This window comes from Fundulus heteroclitus, chromosome 23, assembly GCF_011125445.2.
Source record: "Fundulus heteroclitus isolate FHET01 chromosome 23, MU-UCD_Fhet_4.1, whole genome shotgun sequence".
Taxonomy (NCBI): Eukaryota; Metazoa; Chordata; class Actinopteri; order Cyprinodontiformes; family Fundulidae; genus Fundulus; species Fundulus heteroclitus.
In genome coordinates, this window is record NC_046383.1 from 25,388,145 (window position 1) to 25,411,228 (window position 23,084).

Below are 23,084 nucleotides of genomic sequence, written 5' to 3' on the forward strand. Positions count from 1 at the left end.
CCCCACCTTTTTTTTTGCAGCTCGGAAACTTGACAGCACCTGGCTCTTTACGCTTGACTCGCTTGCCTCTGACATCTAACCACCTACCTAAGCTTTAGGGGCTATAAACCACAGCCAAGTGTCAAAAAGTCAGAGGACAGCTCTCTGAGTAAACGTGAAATGATATATACTCTTAGAAAGTTGATAAATCCTGAATGCATCAATTGAAATACATAATCGCTTTAATATTTCAACCAGCAGTGCATGATTGCGAGAGTGTGTCACGCAGACGTCTGGGAGCCTCCCCGTGAGGTGAAATGCTCATAGTTTGTTGTGCGGGGTGGAAGCTTCGCTGGGAGGCTGTCAGAGCTCATCTCGGGCAGGGTGACATGCGCTCAGGCACACTTGCATTATCATGAAATTACATCTCTCTGGCTTCTGATGCATATCATGCCTCGCAGGCATTTAATAAACAAGAGGGCCAGCCTTGTTTATCGGCTACTCTTCCTCTTTTGACAGTTTCTAAATCGTTTAGAATAATTTTGAAAAATGGCTTTGAGCCCGTCAGGCTAATACGTCATTACATGAGATGAGGTAAAACGGTTAGGAGAATTGGTTCTTAAACTGCAAGGGCATTTTCTATTCACACACAAAGCCTCTTGAGATTTCTCATCTTTATATAAAACTATAATAAAGCTTTCCGCAATATTTTCCTGTGTCTCTGTGAGTGTGACTGGTACATGTGGCATGCCTGAGGGTGTTACCATGTTGTGGTAAATTAATAAACCTACGTTCTCCATAAAAATGAGCCTGAGACGTTCGCATTAACCATGGATGAATTATGACTCCAACTTCTCTGTAGCTTTGATTGAAAACAACTTAAAACTTCTCTCCAAACTGGCACCTACCCTCTTTTAATACTCTAAGCCACTTAATCCAGATAAGACCATTAAGTCCTTGGTAATTGATTTAGCCTTAAAGCTGAAAAGGATTGTATTTGAGAGGAAATTGCAAACCTTGGGGGGGTTCTTTCAATAATGCTGTATTTAGGAGAGCAGAGAAAGAGTAGCAAGAGAACATTTGTGTGTGTGTGTTGTGTTTTTGACTAAATCATTCAATGCAAAAAATTCTGTCCATAAAATAGGCTGTAGTGAACTCATATATAACAAAGTAGTTTACTAAATGTTTTCAGTTGCTTTTAATCTGTGGATCTGGTTTCTTCGGCCGGTTAACTCGTCTGTATTTTAATCCAGTGTAGGGAGGCAATCACAGTTAGGAAGGAATGTGTCCTGACCCAGTTGTTGTCAACTACTGGTTTCAAATAGGAACATCTGGAACAATCTATATCCACGAAATGCTCTCGAAAGTTCATTATTTTCAGTAAAAGTGTCATGATTTAGGTTTGTTTGTTTTGCTTTGGACTTTTCTGGACTTTTCTTGGATCAAACTTCACCTCTAAGCCATCATCCAATCAGCTCAGTCTCCCTCCAGCCACCACTTTGCTCTAGAACAGCTCCACCTGTTGCTACTAATTGCATTCAACTCGGTTCACCTGTTCACCTACCTGCCTCAGCCAACTCATCCCTGCCACAACATGTCATCTTGTCTCGTCTAGTGTAATGTGGCTGTAATGAAGATGCCTTCATTACTGGGACTGTTTTTAGGAAAAGTAACTGGTATTGCACTTTAAGAATACTTTTGCACTGTAAACTTGCACCTTAATTAGCACTTTGTTTTGCACAGCACTTTAAGCATGACTTTGCACAGAAATAACCATTTGCACACAAGAAGTTTTAACTATTTATTGAATATTTATTGGATATTTTAATAATTAGCATGTAGCCTTTTGTTCAGGTTCTGCACAGCTGCTCCTCATTGGGAAATGGTGTGGGCTCTGTGAAAAGAAGAATTGTTATTTAGAGCTAAGGTCTACTGTCAGGAAACTTAAGCAAATGGTGGTGTAGAATCTGTGAGAAGTGAGACTAAACAAAGTGTTAGAAGTTGGTGACTTACCTGTTTTCTATGTCCTCTCCAGGGTGTTTGGACAAATGCTTCCCCGGGGGTCCAGACACCATTTATAGGTTCCGGGAGAGACCATGGGAAAAGCAGGGGGGAACTTTTGCACATTTGTTTTAAGGGGTTTTTAGGTGTGGGTTTAAAAGATAAAATATTTATAAAAAATAGGTGGGAATGTGTATGTGTATTTGTATTATGTAAATATTGTATTTTATAGGTAAAGTTAATAGTAAATTGTTTAGTGCAGAATGGTTTGACCCTTAATCAGCAGAGGGTATTTAAGGCAGTGATTGTGTCTGTAAAACAAGTTGGTTGTTGGTTGGTTGGTAGTTGGTTGGCAGAGTGAATGCTGCTACCAACAAATAAATGTATTGCTGCTTCCACATACTGCCACTTTGTCATCATTCCTGCTGAAACTCCAGCCTCAAAAGGCCACGAACCGACAGTGGCCTACCAGTTCCTATGTGCTCAGCCAGCTGGACTCTTCTGCTAAATGTTGCCTGTGTCTGCGTGCTGCACAAGTCTGCCTCTTTTCCTATGAGTTCCAGCTGCTCGCTATTCTGGTCAGCTCCTGCCTTCTGGCCTGTCACTACCTGCATCTCGTCAAGTCTGGTCCTTCTTGCCTGCCTTATCATCCACTCCTCATCATTCAATAAACTTTTTAAAAACGTAGCTCTGTGTTGGTTGAATATCGGATTTGTACTTGTAAACAATACAAAAAGCATAAGCAGAAATCACGAATCATGCACAACTTCCAGGGTCAAAATTATGAGCTTTTGTGTTTGAAACAAAAATATTTGTCTGGAGATATCTGATATTACTGAAGTCATATATTACTTGGTTCCTCCAGTGAACATTGAATCTTGTACGAGCTGTTGGTGTTTAAAGAAATGTTATTCAGCTGTTTTGATTTATTACTTAAAAGTTAATAAAAACTTTAAAGTTTGCTTTGCACAATAATTAATAACATTGCATAAGACAAGAATAAAAACACAGAACCTTCAGTGCAGAAATGTTATATTTTGTGCATATATGGTGTGCATAATCATGGGGAAGACTGCTGAGTTGACAGATGTCCATCTGGCAGTTACTGAAGCCAGGTAAGCCACAAATGGTAATTCTCAAAGAAGCTGGCTGTTCAGTGTGCTGTATCTAAGCCTGTTAATGGAAAAACTGAGTGAATGGGAAAAGTGTGATGAAAAAACAGGGATAACCAGAATTTAGAGGACTCTGAAGCAAAGGTAATTCAGTAATTTTGGGGGTAATTCCCTAGGTGTGGAATGCAGATGAATCAGAGCTTCAGGAGCCACCACACACAGATGTATCCAAACCATGGGTCACAACTGTCACATACAATATGTTAAGCCACATCTTGAAGCACAAACATCAAAAACATCTTACCTGGACAAAGGAGGAAATAAACCTGACTTTTGCTCACTCTTTTCAAATAAAAGTACATTTTGCATTTAATTTAGAACTGGGTGTGGAGGAAGAGTGGAGAGGGACAGAATCAAGGCTGAAGTGTGAAGTTTCCAAAGACAGTGATGATTTTGGGTGCCATGTCATCTGTTGGTGTTGGTTCACCTACCCATACTGTCAAATTACCATTTCCTGCTTTAATGACCATGGCATCACTGCCCCTACTTGTCAGCAAACAAGGCTCACTTGAACTTATATTGATCTATGTAGGGTTGTCAAGAGGAAGATGAAGTACCAGATCCAAATGTGCAGGCAAAATAAAGGTTTGACAAGGATAAACTATACGCCAAGCTGCATTGATGTGGACATACATGTAAAAGTAGTCCTGTTCAAGTATTGTTTGCAAATATTGTACAATACATGGACATACCTTTGCTTTGGCTGACATTTTTGGTGTTACAAAACCTTTTTTATTTCAATACTCTTTCTTAGAGACAAATATTCATGGTTTTCATTTACTGTAAGCCATAACCGTCAAAATGAACAGAAAAACTTGAATTAGATCACCTTACGTGATGGATGAATCTCTGTTTCTGAACTAAGTTACAGAAATGAATTTACTTTTCAACGATTCAATGATGGTTATTGAGAGGCACTGGTCTATGAAACTTTAAAACTGAGTCGTTTTTGTGAGGTTTCCACTGGGTACAGATTTGGGGGACATCTGAATCACTCCACACATAAAAACAAGAAAAAAAACATTGACATCCAGAACAGGCACTGAGTGAAACATGGCACAATTAATTGCCCAGTACAACATCAATTTATACATTTATTTCAGCTATATTATTGTTTGTTACAGCCGGTGAAGGCTTACTCTTCAGCCCCTCTGTGGCGCACCTGGAGGTTTCCATGAGGAGCAAACGCGGGACGCAAAGGGCAAGGAGGATTGTCTTGTACTCCTTTCGAAAGTTTTGGTTCAGTAGTCCATATATGATGGCGTTGAGGCAGCTGTTGAAGTACGCCATAAAGTAGCTCGTGACAAAGAGCCACTCGGGTATGTTGGGTGCCACTTTTGCAGGGTTTATAGCTACTGCCAGACCTATAAGGTTCAGTGGAGCCCAACACACAGCGAACAACACAAACACCATAAACATAGTCAGGAAGTTCCTCACGTCGCTCGGTTTCGGTCTCGTCCTTTGCTCCGGTTTCACCCGATGTTTCACTTGAATCACCAGAACCCATATCCGCATGTAGCAGTAGGACACGACCAGCAGCGGGATCAGGAAGTGGATGACCACCACTGAGATGGTATAGTACGAGCTGACGGTCTGAGCGAAGGTGCAGGAGTAGACGCGGGGGTCGTACTGCAGAGAGCCGACGAAAAAGTTGGGCACTGTGGCGATGGCGGTGAGCAACCAGGTGAGGCCCAGGTAGCAGCAGGTGTTCCTCAGGCTGTACAGGCGGTCATAGTGGAGGCTGTGACAGATGTAGCAGTAACGGTTGATGGCGATGGCGGTGATGTTGAATATGGAGCCTATTACGCTCAGGCCCATGATGAAGCCACTGGCCTGACAGTGCAGGTCTCCCATGGTCCAGTCATTGTGGAAGATCGCTGTTAGCACCAGAGGGTACGGGTACAGCGCTACCACCAGGTCCGCTACAGACAAGCTCACCACGAAGAGGTTACCTGGAAACAAGAAGGAGGTAACAAGCAAAGCATGAGGCATGATTCTTTACAAGTTACTATCGTGATTTTTGACATTTAAGGGTGGAGCTTAGCTGCTCCTATTCCAGGATGGAATAAGTACATAACGATTAAATTATTTAAAAAGGAATTGGGTGTAAAAGTTAGAACTCATTATGAACTTTTTACTATTCCAGTGTATAAAGGCTTAAATGAATAGATTCATTCACTAACATTTAATCAGAGGTTATAATGAGTGTACTTGTGCTGGTGTGGATTAGAGAAGTTTTGACAGCAAATAAATATTGTGATTTTGAAAATCACTAAAGAATCCAAATATATAACTCCAATTATAACAGGATATAACAGAGCCTTTATGTGTAGACTCCTTTTGTACCCCCCCAGTGTCTTTCTTTGCTTAACCTATCTCAGGCGCTGTTTACGCAACAACGATCCATTGAAAACGGCACTCTTTTCCTGTTTTTGTTAAGACGTTTACATGACAACGTTCTAATTAAAATCTCTGTTTACACTGTGGGAGTGGTGGCCTCATGGTTAGGGAGCCAGGCGTTTGCAGCTTGGAGACGCTGTTCGAGCCTCGGTCTGTCACTCTGGGTCCATGAGCAAGACCCTTAATCACAGATCGCTCTCCACAGGACACTCAGCATGGAAGCACACCGCTCCCTAAGTGATGGGTTAATCACAGAGACTAATTTCCACTCTGTGGGGCTATAAATGGAAATATTTATTTGTTTTATTTAACAGTAGAAACTTCAAAAACGGTGTAATTCCCACACCACGCGACCAGTGGTACCATGTTCTTCGAAACTCAACATGCACGTGAGTACTGCCTAAAAGCCGATGCAAATAAACATTTGAGATGGTAGAGAATAAAGTTTCCTATGGACAGACGACGGAGGTTCACCTGAATTATAGCCGTGCCGAGCTGTGGTTGTATATTGAGGAGTCAGCAGCCAGAACAGTACTCTGCTATATGCGGTTTTTTGCTTCTTCTGTGGTTTTTAAAGTTGCACGTAGCTGTAATATTGTGCTTGTGTGCAATTTAGGTTAATCTGAATTCAGGGGCTGCATCCTTCAAAGGACCCATTCTACGTCGGTTGGGTCCTTCCTAGGTTGCGGAAAAAGAGAAGACCATAAGAGATTGGTTTGTGAATTGGGATGGTCTGGTCTTCACCAGCTGTCCCCACCCTTACCTCAGGGTACTTCCTGTTGCCTAGCCGACACGGTGTGAAGCAGCAGTGAAGCAAAACAAATGGAGCCCTAAAATCAATGCCACAGTGAATAACTGTACACACAGTCGTCTGTTTAAAGGAGAAGTCCGGTCAACAGGGGAAAATCAGGGGATCATTAGCTATACCTAAAACTAATATGTTTGTGGTTATTTAATGAATTTAGCATTAATCAATAAAAAAAAAAAAATGCATAAATTGTCGTCTGGATCACTATGTATGGTTACCAACGTGAAGAGGGAGGATTTGCCATCGTGCTTCTGGCCAGAGAGAAAACACATCGTTTGTAGCCAACATTTGGAAGAAGAATGTCTTCAAGATGACATGAGAGCGAGACTTTTCAGTAGGTTTTTCTTTTTTATGAAATAGAATTAACAAATTCTACATCATAAATTACCCGATCATTACCCGATCAGAGTGGCGGAGGGATACGACACACTTAGAAAGTATGTTCACTGTTGTGAAGCCCACTTATTTTATGCAACTTTGGTCTTATTTTTTCTAAAGTCACTTGTAACTTTCATGAGTTGTTTGTTGCAGTTTTTTTGGGCTTGTTTCTGAAAGTGAAGTCGATTGTTTTGGCTCTAAACTAAGTGACGATGAAATATCCCTCCGCCTTATAACGCGCTGCAGCTCATCATGACAGGAGCAGAGAGAAAACTCAGAATGAGCCGATTTGCCCGTATTTTCTGCAGTTTAAGGTTGCAATAACTGATGATAACTGCTGAAAGTAGATTACGCGGTGCAGATCACCATTTTGAGCAGAAATTGGTTCTAAAGATGAGTTTTATACTCATCTTATAACATTGCAGAACCCAACCTATAAACCGTACTTTAATGCTTATTTGTTGTCTTTTTATGTCTCTAAAATGTAAAATTAGTATTAATTTAAATTTAAATGCTGAATACCATGTCTATCTTTGTTTAAGGGGTTAAAAAAATATTTTGGGACAGATAGGGCATTGGGACTTGCTCTACAGTCGATCCCATGACAAAACGTCACAAACTGGGAGGTGGCAGTACTGTTCTTCACCAAGATGGTGGCCCCCATAAAAGGACCTTCAAATGAAAATTACTCTTAATTAAAAAAGCTTATCATTTATTGAACAGTTTGTAATAATTTTATATTTAAAGTACTTTCAGCAGTTTGAATTCTGATTTTGACCGGACTTCTCCTTTAAAATCTTGTTTTTTTTCCCCCTCATTCTTCAATCAGCCAGATGTTTAAAGTAAGTTTATGTTGATATAGAGATATACCACGAAATAAAATCCGTTGATAACACATACTATTTTAATAATTTATTAGTAAAACTTTTAAAACAATCTAAACACTAACGCCATAAATTTCTGAGCAAAGTTTTAATGAGTTACTTTGTAGAGCACAATAGGCTAATAACGAATTAACCAAACACTGACATCATCTGACTGAATTATTTATGCCTTTAACTCATTGCGGAAAGCCAGCAGGAGTTTGACAGCAATGTGCCGGGAGACAGGAGTTTTCTCTCAGCATAGCGAGCCTCAACCGACCGGTCACCTGAAAGATCCGGTTGTTAGTGTAGCGACAGCGGACATGTTCAGGCGCTTTTAAAACTAAGTGATATGTCAGCACATCAAGCAGATATTTCGGGTTTACATAGCTAACCTTTCACCCTAAAAATGTTTTAAAAGTTACTTTTACGTCACAGAAAGCGTGATATATCCAACTTTATTGACAGCTTTTATTGACAGGATAGGGTGGGCCACGAAGGATACACCGGTCCCATCCTTCATCTGGTGAAAGTACACATCTGTCGACTGCCTTTGAAGTAGTCGTGAAGTGGGGTAGCCTTTGTCGCAGTGCTACGAAGAAACCGATCTACAATGTGGCCTTCGAAGGATGCAGCCCCTGAATTGAGACACACCCAATGTTTAATGATTTCTGTCATACTACGCATGAGCCCTATATGAAAAGTTTGTTCTTGTGTAAACGAACACTTCAAATGCAACCAGAATATGTTGTTGTGTAAACAGGGCCTCTTGCTCAAAGAACAGTCATTGATTAAATAATTTAGCCGGGTTACTGGGAAGACCAAACATTGGTCGCAGGCTCTACTCCTGTGCAACAACTGTGCCCAGTGATTACGTTTTACAGAGTAGGTGTTGTGGTTTGTTTTCTTGTATGTTTATGGCACTACTCATAGAACCTGGTCCCCTGACATCAGGTCTACACTTAATGTATAACGAAGCAATTGTGTAATAAAGAGATAACCGACTTAAAGAAGCAAGCTGATACAAAGCAGCGCCTGACTTCGGAGAGCAGCGCAAAACAAACTGAGAGTAGCAGAACACAACTGTGTGATTAGTGTCTATTAGTGTCTGCTTTTTCCAACTTGTTGTCTCATTATACAATGCTGAACTTTTTCTTGCTGGAGGGGTGGCTGCATATTTGCCATTATTAAACAGCAACTAAAACAGACTGATTTTAAGTCTTTGACTTTGTTCAGCCCATGTCCATGTAAATGGATTAAAGTTATCTGTGTCACAAGATCTTCTTTTCTATTTCATGCTATGTCATCATGGTCACTAATGGCATTTCTTTTTTTCAATTGTCTGTTGGTCTGTTCTTTCAGCACTAATGGAAAAATGTCAACGTTTTTCAAACGGCTATGATTGATACTGATATTGGTCTTCTGTCTGACTTTGGTGATCCTCTGATGTTTTGTTGTATGAAACATCAATTTGACACTGGGAACATTGTGAGCTTCAGTTAATGTAATAGTGTTTGGACATATTGCAGTGCGTGACAATATGTTTTAGTTCTTAAATGTGTTAAAGGAGCTCTGAGAAATACTTTACTATTATCTGCATTTAAAGTAAGTCAGTACATTTACTACACTCAAAAGTTAACATGAAAAGTCATGCAATGAGAATATTTTAGATGAAGCACATACATATTCCCATTTTATCATTCTGCAATCACAAACTTTGTGTAATAGCCCAACACAAAGTAGTCTAAGGAACACTTATTGCTGGTTTTACAGCTTCCAGTCTTTTGGGGTATGTCTCTGCCATCTTTGCATTTACAGAGACAGAGTTTTTAGCCCATTTTTATTTGCTGATAGGAACAAGCTCTGACAGACTGGGTGAACAGAGGTTGTAAGAATACGTTTCCACATCTTTACTATATTAGATTGTGGTACCATCTAACCATAGCACCTTTCCTCACATGTTTGCTGTGTCCCCTGCAAGACTTTTGAGAATCTTTACTCTGGATTTGTTATACTTGTCACTCTTCCATAAAGTCCAGATTCGTGAAGTGCACAACCAATGGTTCTTCTTTCAACAGATTCTCCCACCTGAGCTATGAATTTCTGCAGGACCCACAAACACCTTTGTAGGCACAAAAAGGGTCAATCGTAGATGTTTTGCCAAATGTTATTCAACCCTCAACTCTTTTGCTTCTTCCTTAGCCCCAGCCACAAGATGCCTTTCTCCCCCTCCTTAGTCAGTTTTTTTTAATGGCTTTCCAATACACTGCTGCTGTACACCCCATGTCACAGATCACACGAACAGTTGAAGCACCCCACAAAGCCTCTAGATCCAATTTCAACAGTGCACGTGATGGTATTCCAGCCTGCCTCCCCACATTCTGCCTCTAGGTCTGCGTACTTGGAACGCTTCTGCTGGCAGCCTCCATCCCCTCCTCCCACGGGACAGTGAGCTCCACAAGCAATATGGTCTTGCATGGCTCACTGGGCCTCTGTAATAACAATCATCTGTGAAGTTTAATCTTAAAATTAGTTTTCAATTTACTTTTACTCGTGTTATCTGGTGCTGGTGGATAGCATCACATTGTCATGGAGCTCGCACACTAAATGTGTCAAAGCTATTTTGCTCCGCACAACAATGGCTTTACGCTACTCTGGGCAAAGAGCAAGTGGAGTGGAACTCCCACCCTGGCATGGGAGGTGCATGCTACTTCATTAACCTCACATTATGCTCAGGTCAAAGTTCAAATTTGAGGAGCTTTGAACATGGAGCACCATGATGAATACTTGTGCAGCCCAATGAGACAGAACAGCTATGAAATCACTCCAGACCGAGCAGAAAGCAGCTTGTCAGAGATTCGAAAGTGAGTTCCTCCTAAAGTTCCATATTGATCTGAATCATAGGAGCAGAACGTACATGATCCATCTCATGATCTCTACGCTGACGACACAGCTATTTACTGTAAAGCCAACATGGTGGGACGCAGTATCTCTGCCTGGGGGATTGTTTGTTTTGCCTGCTCTGCAATGCCAATGGGGCGGTGAAGGTGGGTTCTACTACATCGGGACAAAGGCAGGACCGAGTTAAAACCTCCTGCTGCGCAAAACTGTCTTACTCCATCATGGTAGATTGAAATCTGGAACATTTCCGGGGACAGCTTTTGCCGGGGTCCCCCCCGGAAATCAGGGACGTCTGGTCACCCTGATGTCCCTGTAAATATATCTGCACAAGGTACCCCATACAATTTTGGTTATTATACATTGTTTGGTACTTTCATATATTGATTTTTTTTCCTTTCCATCAGATATGGAAGATCTTCAAAACAACATATGACTCGTTCAACTAGAAATTAATCATGTTTCTCATACAACGTGAAAATAAAATTGTCACAGGTGCCTTCTTACCTCATATTGATTATGGTGATAATGCTTTTAGAAATGTTTCCATGGACTCTTTACAGATGTTGAACACCGTTTATCATGAGGCACTGAGATTCATCCCAGGATGTAAACTTTTTACCAGGGGCTCACACTGATTACGATGTGGGTTATGGTCCTGATCCAGTTCCGGTTTGCCGCAAACCCCACACACACTGCTCCTTTGACTGAAGGAAGTTTGACTGGACACTGCGGCGTCCAGTCAAACTTCCTTCTTGTGGAATTTCTTTTAGCTCTGCACGGCGTCAGTAAGTGGAATCGCAACCACATGTAACTGATGTGAGTGAACACGTTATCTTTCAACTATCTGGGCTCCCTGCGGCGCCAAAACCGTACTTGCATGCATGGTATTCAGTGTAAGCCTGGGGTTGACCACTTTATATGCTTTTGTGTTGGTTTCTCCCCACAAAATCGTCAGAAGTTTTAGTCAAAATGATTCAGAGAAAACCAAAAGACAGGAAGCATCGCGGTAAACATGTCTATTAGTTTCAGACTGACTTTGTTCCCAGAAACTGCCTTTTACTATCACCTAAAACACGATCGGAAATGGTGCTGGTGTAACACTGGATCTTCTCACAGGACGTGAATTATCGAAAATGACATTTAATACTGTTACAGCGCAGCTGTTCTGGGTGGACAGGAATCTAACTATAACCCCCGTGTCAGATGAGGAGATTGATAACATAAACATATAGCAGCACGCCAAGACGGCTCTGTTGCAAAGCACAATTCGGCGCCCAACATGTCATGAATGGGTTTTGTAAAGCAAGGACTACATTCTGTAAAGCAGCCGTTTATTTAAGGTGAACTTCACCATGAATTAGAACCTGTTGACCGCACAGAGAAATGATTTATCACTATTGAACACGGTCTTCCAGTCCACCCAGCACTTGAAGCCTTCAAAAAAAAGTGGATGAAAATTTGATTAGAATGTGTCTGTCGCAATCATTACCCAGAATTTATTATCCCATGCAACATAACATGAGCAAAAATATCCCCTCTGTAAATTATGCATGCAGAGTTATAATTGAGTTTGGGATGTTGGAAAGACGCCTTGCAGGTTGGGTCACTCAGACAGCTGAAACAACAGCACTCAGTGACAGATATGATGGGAGTCGATGTGAAACACATGTCGAGCATTAGTCCATATAGATACACAACCTGCACCCCAAGGACCACAGGGCTAATGACAATTTACTTTCCTCAACAAGATTAATTAAAGAAACAGCAATTTAGTGGTTTTAAAATCCTACTTTCCCAGAAGGACAACTTTTCTGGTCTTTATCATGTAGAGGAAAATTAGATGTTCATCGTGCATCCCCCCCCCCCCCCCCCCCCCCCCCAACCACTTGAGTTGTCAGGAACTGCAAATTTTCAGCTCCCTAAAAGCCATCTCTGAGGTCTACTGAGATAAAAATAAAAGCATTTGTTCCTCATCCTCGAGTCAGCTCAGTGGGCAAATCTGTCAGATTGCATTTGTGCTGCTGGCAGCACTCGGCGTGCGCATTTGTCACTGTGCAGAGGTTTGATTCCTCGCCGGCATCATGCAGCCCAATGCTATCATGCTCGCCTGCTGCACAGGGCAGGGCATTTTCAGCTCTCTTCGGCCAAGCCCCTCTCTAGCACTTATCGTCAGGAGAGTGAGTTAAGTGCTAAAACGCCACCGAGAGGATCACTGTGCGGCGGCCAGATGACTGACTTTGTTTTTTTCTGGCATTCATTATGAAAAACATTTGGACACACCATTACCTCCTCGTGTGTGCGATTAGCCAACCTGGCCGGAATGATGCTCAGCACGCCCAGAGCCGCAGCGCAAATTGTTGCTATAGTACAGAACAGACGACCGACAAACTTTTTCTCACACCTGCATACAAGGAGGGGGCCGCGCCTGCTGACCTCTTCTGGAGCTATAATTATCGAGTGTGACTTGCGAGCAGCTCTGCCTGAACGCTGATTTGGTTGCAGTCCGGCAGGGACAGCTGACACGGGGCCTTTGACTTTTTCTGACATGGCTCTGTAATTTTTTGATTTCACAGCGGCCTTCACCCACACCAAATCTGTCAGCCAAGCGAAACTCCCCATCAGACCAACTGACTCTTGCTTTTAGTGTCTCCTGGTAGCTGATGGAGCCACCCGGCTAATTTCCCCAGGCCACCCTCTTTGTTTGGTGACCAAACACAATCAGTCATTTCTCACTCATCTCTGTGCTAGTGCTCCTTTTCATATTTCACATAGCGCAAAATCTTGAAGCGAAAGGAAAACAAAGGAGTTTTCAATTGTTCTATCAATAATAGTCTAGAAAAAGTAGGGTGCATGTTTTTTTTTTTTAAACCACTAGCTTTCAGTTGCCACCTAAATATCAAGTATCCACTTTGTGTAATTTAATCTCAGTATAAAAGCAGCTGCTCTGTGAAGGTCTCAGGGAGGAACAAGGCAGCCAGGTCAGGGATAAACTTGGAGAGAAGTTTAAAACAGAGCTAGGAGATAAAACAACGTTCCACTATGCATATATGTCGCAGAGCATCCATCTAAACTGATTGGCTGGGTAAGCAGAGCACAGCAGCCAAGAGAAGCAAGAGGAGCTGCAGAAATCCACAGCTCAGGTGGGAGGAGCTGACTGTTGTTAACGCACTCCCCAAAGCCGTCCTTTAGTGGCAGAAATAACTGTTTAAAAAGCCAGAATAAGTCCTGTTTGCAGTCTGCAACAAGTAAGGACACACAGCAAACATGTGGACAAAGGTACTTTGGTCAGGTATGACCAAAAAGTGATTTATTTAATTTTACCCTGCATGAAAAGTGCAACAGAAAGGTGACACTGGACATCACCCTGAAGACACCATTCCCACTGTAACTGGTGGCAGCATCATGCTGTGAGGATGCTTTTATTGACAAGAGACAGGGAAGATTGACAAGGTTGATGGGAAGATGGATGGAGCAAAATACAGGACTGCCCTGAAAAAATGTTGTTTGAGGCTGCAAGAGACATGAGACTGTGAGGTTCCCCTGACAGCAGAACAACGACCCCTAATGTACAGTCAATGTCATTGTCAAAGTGTCTAGTCAAAGTTCAGACCTAAATACAAGACTGGAAAATTGCTGTTCACGTGTGCTCTCCGTGTTGTTTTAACTTTTCTGCAAAGAAGAACATATCAGTGAATTCAGTAAATGTTCAAAGCTGGTTCAGACATACCCAAGAAAAAAAACAACAACAACCATGCAGCTGCAATGGAAGCAAGAATTTTGACTGAGGAGGAGAAATTCAAATGCACACCACACTTGTTCTATTTTACATTAGAAAAATAAAATGATGTTGGTTCCATTCACTTCGTGATAGAGCTCTACTTTCTGTGTGTTGGTCTTTTACATAATATCCAAACAAAACAGGTAACGTGGCAGCATGCAAAAAACAGTCAAAGTGATGTGAATGCGTTGATACTGTGAAAGAGGGTTTTTGGTCATTGGAATGGTCTAGGGTAATTTAGCAAATCAGATTAAACCTTTTGTCATACCTTTACTTATTCACATCACAATGGGAACAATGGGAGGACACTGTAGAAAAGAACCCCAGAGACGGGACTGACGATTCAGAGGAATGAGGTAAACAGAGAGGCTGCCAGACAAAAAGCTTTTCTGTCTCATCACTTCCATGGCTGTACACACACGTTCTCCACATGGGTGTTTGTTCCTGCGTCCTTCCCACTGCCTGCATCCCATCCCATCTTACTGTTCTTACTGGAAACATGACACACTGTGCTTTGCTCTGATTCGCCCGGATATCCTAAACACCTTTGAAAGAGAGATTTGTTTGCAAAAACATAAAATAAAATAAGGAGGGGGGGGGGACAAAACGTAGGGGTGGTGGTGGCATTGCTTGAATCATTCTGTCAGCAGTGCATGACTTAATCTCCGATTAGATTACATTCGCTTCATTCAAGTTCGGATAAATATGAGGGAACAACCTTTCAGCAAGGACATTAGAGCTGATGAGACGCTGTTGATTGCTGCAGAGAGTTGTGTTTTGGGGGGAGCCAGGGGATTTGGAGAAGTTTAAGATTAAACTGACGTGAGCTGCCTTGAAGTGCTGCAGCCTGCAATGAGCCCGGCCAAAGAAAATCACCGTCATCGTGGGAGTCCAACAGACAGACCAAAGCCAATGTGTTTCAGCAAATGAGACTCAGGACACAAGCATGTTTACTAAGCACGTCCATAAAGGGGAAAATGTGCAGTAATTTTAATGAGGAACCTCGTCCAGATGAAGATGGAGACCAGACTGCAGATTTTAGTCAGATAATCCGGTAGCCGCCGTCCTTACCCTGTACGACAAAATGCCTGCCATGAATTTATTGTCGGGAAGAAGAAGACATGTTAAACGTAGTGTGCAAAGTGATACTCCCCATGGATTTGTGCTGTCAATATAAATTGGCATCTGGTCTGACTCACTAAGTCCACTGACTCAATTAACCCTCCCTCTGGACTTTTTTCCTTCTTCTATTTTTTTTTTTTTCTGCAGGAGGGGTGAGCAAGGAGCTCATGACGCCGCAGAGACGCGGGGATGTAACGCATGATTTCACAGAATTCCACTCCATCCCGAACGTTACATGCCCCATGACCCACAGCTCTCAGCACGGTGGCACAAGCCAAACACACACGTCCGCAGACACGCACAGGCACTTGGCTCTTGCTATGAGTTTTCTTCATCCATCTGCTCCCTTCATCCTCCTCTCTCCTGCGTTTTGTGCGTGTATTTTTAGCATGGCTAACCCCATAGGGGAAACTCTAGTATTAACATCCCATTGGCGGTCCTACAGAGCCCCGTTAAAAACTCAGAGGATGCTGAAGATTCACGCGATGGAACATGAGTTACTCCTCCGTGTTGGTGCCCCTGATACAGATTCTATCAGGAGGTAACCGGGCAGCTGCGCAGAACGGATGTGTGCACATGTTTGTGTCTGTTGTGGTGGAAGACGGGGAGACGCGGCGTGTAACGTGCAGCCGAGCGGAACGCTCCTGCTGCTGTTGTGTGCGCCGAGGACCAGAACCAGCTGCCCCAGCAATGCGTATCACCGAGCAAAAAATAGGGGAAATGATTTTCAGCTTTGTGATCCACAGCAACAACAAAAGCAATAGTTGATGAATAAATAAACAAGTCCGAGTGTTGTTGTTCACGTATTGTGAATGATAATTTCCATCCTTTGTGCACCGAGAGGCTGCCCGTTTCTCCTAATGTGCCCCACAATGCGTCCATCCATCACAGAGACGGGGGTTTTCATGGCAGACAGCTGTTTGGAGCTATTCAGCTGTGTCCGTTAGAACGCTCGGTTCAATTAAACTTTCATACTAGGGGAGCTAAACCCGGCTATAAATAGCTTGATAAGAACAGAGCGGAGATTGTTTACAGCGGTAACAATTTCAGACACTTAAGTAAACTCTTGGAGGGGGAAAAAAAGGAGGCATCTGAGGCAGTGGTCTCCTATTCAGATCCTCAAAGGCTGGCGTCCTGCAAATTTTTACATGTGTCCCTTGTCCTACACACTTGAATCAAATGGCTCTAGCATGCCTTGAAGCTGCATGGAGCTCTGCTAATATTTGAATTAGGTGTGCTAAAGTAGAGATGCATCTAAAACTCGGCTGGAGTTTCAGGGTGCCTCTCATTCCAGCTCACCCCTGCGCTTCGCCCAATTAGAGCAGGGGGGAGCACTGAAGTTTGCAATCACTGCAGTGTCTGCAGTCAACCAGCGTGAGGTTATTCACTCCTGCCCCTTTGTCTGAGTCCGGCCAGCTATGTCATTGCTCCAAACCATAAAATGAAATTATTCATTTAGGGACTTCTAAACTTCTCACCGAACGGACCGAGGCCGAATTAATAAGATGTGTTACGTAATGTATTTGAAATTTCAATTAGGAGCTCATTATTCCAAAACACTATCCAACCCATTCCAGCAGCTTTATTTACATGCTCTACTAGCGTTATGTTGGGCTCACTGAGTTTTCTGCCCCTCCCTGAGCAGAAGGCGTCCCTGATCAAATATATATATATATATATATATATATATATATATATATATATATACACATATTACATATATATATATATATATATATATATATATATATATATATATATATATATATATATTACATTGACGTGTCTAACTGAATACATGGAGAATTTCGGTGCTGAGTAAAGTTTTGCCTTCAGTTCCTTCTTGGATGAGCAGATTCCTGCTTTAGTTTCTTTAGTCTGGCTTTGGAAGTAGGCACTCTCAGCAATATCGCTACTGTAAAATTATGAAATAAATCATGTATAACATTACTTGCAAATCATTACTTGCAAATCAAAAACTGGCTAAAGACACCCTTCTGTCCTGCATTAATTATGTTGAGAGACTGCACTTGCATGCAGCTCCTTCATCTTTAAGAAGCCTCGATGTTGTGCATCTGTTAGTTTAACTTTTACTTCATAGAATAAATCATTGACTCATCACTGCATTCTCAATGGTTCGTTTGCTTGGGTGTCTTTAATTATTCGTAGACAACATTTTGGTATGTTTTCATGCATAAAGCTCCACTGGGTAAACTCCCAGCATACCTAACTAACCTACTTTCTGTCAGTTCTAGTAGCTACCATTTGTGTGGCCCTAATTTCAAAGCCCGTATTGGTGAAACCGTATTTTCCTACCTTGCAGTGATCTTCAAATAATCTAAGTTTTAACAGATTAATTGTGATTGTGAGTATCATAAGAAAATCCACTGACAAAAGTATGTCATTGTTTTGTTGTGTTGTTGCTTAAATCACCATGTTTGTTTTCGTTTATATTCTTGCATAGATATAATCATATTCAATAAATTAGAAAACGGTCATCATTTAGGTTTTTTGTTTGTTTGTTTTGGACTTATCTGGACTGAAAGTTTCATCTCTGTCACCTTTCAGCCACAGAAACCCTCCCGTTAGCTCAGTCACAAGTCATCAGCCCAGTTCCACCTGCTGCCACTAATCAGTGGCACTAATCACTAATTCCTACTCTGCTCACCTATTCCCCAGCCTTCATATAGCTGCCTCACTCACCCACTCGCTGCCAGATCGTCGCATCACTTCACTTGTGCTCTGCCGCTGCAGTGTTTTAAGTTCTTGTGTGCTCCACCTGCATCTGGTCAAGTCTGGCTCTACCTGCAGCTCCTGATCTGTCTGCATTGAACATTTCCAATAAACTTCCTTTTACTAACCCTGTGTTTGGCTGAACGCCTAAAATCGTTACAAAAGGCTTTTCTAGTAGGCTTTGTTTGACAGATTAAAAGTACCTTTTAAAAAACAACAACAACCTTTAAACTGGTATTAAAGATACTTTTTATTAAGCCCCCATTTTATTCCTGGATGAAAAAGCTTTTTTTATTCGTCTGATGAATTAACAGATACAAAGGCTTTAATTCTATTTGAGTTTCCTTTAGTGGGTTACTGAAATATAAATATATGTATATATATATATATATATATATATATATATATATATATATATATATATATATATATACACATATATATACATATACATATATACATATATATATATATATATATATATATAGAGAGAGAGAGAGAGAGTTTTTGATGATAGATCATATTAGATAATGTAAATGTTTGAGCAGTCTATATATTGCCATTTTTAAGCGTGTTTCAATTTAAGTTTGTTCTGATTCTAAAACAGCGTAAAATGCTCTTATTGTGTTATTACAAATAAACTATTTTCTGTACATTTAAAATCATTTAAACAGTGTCGCTTTGCGTAGAATAGTGGTGTTTGATTAGTAAACACAGTTGATAAAAAGTTTCACTATTAAGAAATAAAAAAAAAATACTGAAATGCTCCTTTAGCTTCAAACTCCATTTACATCTTGTGGCCCTTTTTTTTTCACCATGACACTGTGGGACACTAAATATGCAAAACTGATGCCTCAGGGTACCCGGACAGCAAGTCATATCGCCCATTTCAAAAACAGCTGCCGACTACATGAACAGGTTAGGACCAGGAGCTATTTTACTCTAGCTATTTTCTGATTGAAGATCAACATTTGTTTCATTGAATGGCCTGTTTTCCCGTCTTTCCGATTTTGAACAGTTTCTAAAAGATTAGGGCTCCTTTCACATACTTACCCGCGGGAAACAAGTTGTAAGTGCAAATAAATGACTAGAATTTCCACTCCAGTTAAAGGCTGTTTTTCTCAAAACGTTTCCGTTGTGGGTAAAGGACGACCGATGCAAAACAAAGAATTTATTTTAAAGTTTAACATATTTTTCACACAGTCTGTAGAATATCGAGAAGGGGCCTTATGTAATGTAATTTTGAAATGAGTACATTTTACATTCTGTCACTGGTTCCTATCATTTTTTGTTGCTTCAGCACTCACTGTAAATAAGCCACCTGTGTCTTACAGAGATGCCAAGACAAACTACAAAACATATAACTGTCAACTGCACATGAATTCTGGAGGTATTTGCATCTGATCCAACTCATCCTGGACACAGCCACAAGAGGATGAACAAATTAAGATGAAACTGAATCCTTGACTCCAAAAGTCAAAGGTTTATTTGGTCTGGGCTGTGTTTTACTGCCACTTGTCACCCTTAGAGGGAAGGAATCGCAGCAAATCAGCCAGGATGTCTCATCACCTTAATTTTATGCTTGAGCATTTGCTTCCCCATGGGAGTGCTGTGCTTTTGAAAATGACAATGACACACATTGGGTCACGGAACGGTTCAATATTCATTAAAACTATATAAAATAATACGAGCAGGCCTACAGAGATCAAATAAACGTTACATCAGCAAATGAGGTCATTATGCTCTGTATGGATGCTTTACGCTGCCTCAAGAGGAGTTTAAAACACTTTTTGAGACACGCTGAATGTGTTTGAAACCACACTAACAACATACATGTAGGTTTTAACCCATGGAGACCAGATACACCAACAGTGTGAATCTCTTTTTCAACAATAATGAGAGACGAGTGTGCTAAACTTTAAAAAAAAAAAAAGAGGATTTTGTCTTAGTTTAAAATCAAATATTTTCTGACTTTAATTGTTTTTAGCTCACAAAATAATGAATGAATAAAACAAATAAATTGATTCTATGTTACTTCTTCACCCAATGAAATCTAACCAAAATAGAAATCAAAAGATGATATCACAAACAGTGTCTTTTGCTCCTGTATAGACTCCCAAAATATCCCTAAATGGGTCTTAAAGGTTCAAAAGGGGGACTTTTTATGAAGTTGCATTTGCTTCCGCTCGCCAATAAGGTCCCCCTGTGTCTTTCTCTTTGTTGACAAAGATGGAAAAAGAAGATTGTGAATTTAAAAAAAAAAAACAAGGAAAGAAACAGAGCTGTTGTTTTTCTACATAAATGAGCACCTTTATACTTCCTAACACACAAAACATCATCTATTCCACTAGAGATATTTTAACTGTAGGCCTATTGCAAGAAGGGGTAGAAAAGCATGCGGAAATATTGGACAAGCCCAGTCAGAGCATTGCAGATGTAGCAGGAGGGGAAACATATCTGTCTGATCTAAAACATGTCCAGAGAGGCTATGGCAGCTATAGTCAGAATGGCACTGCCTCTCACCTTGGCTGTTCATGGGAGACTTCAGGTCATGATATAAGGAGGGGTGTGATTTATCTGGGCCAGAGAAGCCAAGGGTACAGCAGCCAGGCAGCCAGAGGGAGGAGAGTGTTGTTATAGACTGATATGAAGGCTGGCATGCAAGGCTGAGAAAGTGTATCACGCTGAGACTGGAGGCTGATTGTTCAGCAAGGGGGTCACAGGGTACATGTGACCCCCCTCATTACATCATTTTTAGTTATGAATGAAACAAGGAGAGCGGGTTGGACCTAATCAAGACATGTTCATTTACCACTTCCGTTAATGAAGTTGAGAAAAATGATGACTCAATAAAGAAAGCCCTCTAATCAAAGTGTATCTTTCTGCGTGAACTGTACATTAACAGATTTATTCTGCAAGGGAAAACTTTTTTTTTTTCGCTTATTTCTTGACCCTGCACAACATTCATCGTGCCCATGCTCCTCACCTGCGTTCCTGAGCTTTTTGTTCCTGTACACGGACAGGATGACCAGCACGTTTCCCAGGATGTCCACCACGATGGTAAAGATCAGCACGCTGGCCAGCGCTGTGGACACTCCGCCGGAAGACGCGCTCAGCTCGCAGCCGCTCTCATTCCGCGGGCAGTCCGAGGCGTTCGCATCCTTCACCTCCAAATCCATCTCCCCTCAGGATGCAGCGGCCATGATGGGCAGCGCTTCCCCAATGTTCAGTGCAAAAAAAGAAAGAAAAAAGAGAGAGGAAAAAGTCTAAATGTCTTCACAGGAGAGGTTATAGAACTTTATTGGACGCGAAGACGCGCTCCTCCCTCCGCGAAGTCCCGGAATGACGCAAGCCATATCATGAGCGTTTGGACACTAATGCGCTTTACGCACAGTCGGGAAGTAAAGTGTTGGCCTTGCAAGGTGCTGGAGTTGCTGAAGGCTCATCAGTCACCGTCGCTGCTGCTCCGCGCTGCTCCATTCTGACAGGAGAGCGCGTCCGGTGGAGCATGTGAGCGCTCCCCTGTGCGTAATGGAACTGCGAGGATTTCAGGCTCGAGTCTAAACACGGTGTGGTCTGATATATATATATATATATATATATATATATATATATATATATATATATATATATATATATATATATATATATATATATATATATATATATATATATATATATATATATCAAATTATTTGCATCCGTTTCCTGCTAAGGCAAATTAAAAGAACCTGCAACGTTTAAAATTACAAGCTGCTTAGTAAAAGCTTCCGCCCGACCCTCTCCGTCGTGCCACTGTACTTCAGGGATCCGATTGAACTTGGTGATGCCTGGTCCGGGCGAAAATAATTTCCCTCATTTGGTCTGAGTGCTTTGAAATTGTTACCATGAAGGACTTGCATTAGTTAGAAACTCGTTCATTAAAGAAAGTGTCATGTGCTTGGAAATGGCGCCTTCATGTGTCCAGCAGACACCCTTGCAGTTAAAATGATTGGACTTCTTTACATACAGGAGTTTCGATTAATTCCGGTAAATGTGATATTTTTTAAGTTTATCTTTTTATATTTTAGTAAACCTTATATTTAGCTCAATATACAGTTGAAACGGAAGGTGCGGCGCACATAACCTTACAAAAGTTTCCACGTCCCTTGAACCTTTCCACATCTATTGCAATTTAATGTGTAGACATAGTTCATCATTTTGATGCACGGCTTTCAAGTTGTTATAAATAATCTGTGGGAACACATTTGTACTCGGTCCCCTTGATTCCAAAACTTTGTAATACCACCTTTTGCTTACAACGGCAAGCCTTTTGGAATTTCTTTACCAGCCTTGGGCTCAGAGATTTCAGCCGTTCTTCTTTAAAAAAAACTGTTCAAGCTCTGCCTGGTTGCATGCAGAGCTTCTGTGACAGCAGTATTAAAGTCTGACAACAGGTTTTTGATTTGATGTAGGTCTGAACTTTAACATGGCCCTTTTTAACACATAAGCATGCTTTGAGCTGATCCAGCCCAATAGATTAACAGCATGTTTAGGGTTATTGACCTGCTGAGCGATGAACCTCCACACCAGTCTCAAGTCCATTTCAGTGTAAGTCCGGTTTAAGAGTTTCTTCCGGGCCTTCCCGGTATCAAGCTATGACCAGCTTCCATTACTCTACAGCATCATGCTGCCATCACAGTTTTTTCTGTGGGATGCATTTTGCATGCAGTCCAAAGAGTCCAGTTTTGGCCGGTGCACCTTCTACATCTTTGTTGGTTTGTGGCAAACAGCAAGCGGGACTTCTCACAGCTTACTCTCGAGACTTTATTGCTGCCTCACCAGAAAGTCCAGACATGTGAAGTACACTATTAAATGTTTTCCTGAAATATTAAAGTGTGCTTTAAACAAATACACAACACACTTTTCAGACTTGTATTTGTTAAAAAGAAGTTAATCAAATTATTTTT

At 41.3% G+C, this 23,084-nt stretch overlaps 1 protein-coding gene across 1 annotated transcript; it reads right to left on the reverse strand.

The window, feature by feature from the left end:
• Window positions 1-2,995: 2,995 nt before the first annotated feature.
• Window positions 2,996-21,679, reverse strand: mtnr1c (melatonin receptor 1C). Its single transcript, XM_012874457.3, has 2 exons — window positions 21,122-21,679; window positions 2,996-5,104 (listed from the first exon to the last, which is right to left on the reverse strand). Exons 1-2 carry the CDS (start codon window positions 21,312-21,314, stop codon window positions 4,239-4,241), a joined length of 1,059 nt encoding a protein of 352 aa, XP_012729911.2. The 5' UTR covers window positions 21,315-21,679; the 3' UTR covers window positions 2,996-4,238.
• Window positions 21,680-23,084: the final 1,405 nt, after the last annotated feature.

Coding starts and splice junctions, on each gene's coding strand:
- mtnr1c (XM_012874457.3), bottom strand. CDS start 21,314: ATGGATTTGGAGGTGAAGGATGCGAACGCCTCGGACTGCCCGCGGAAT. Junction 5,105..21,121: donor CAAAAAGCTCAGGAACGCAG/GTGAGGAGCATG, acceptor TCTTGTTTCCAG/GTAACCTCTTCGTGGTGAGC.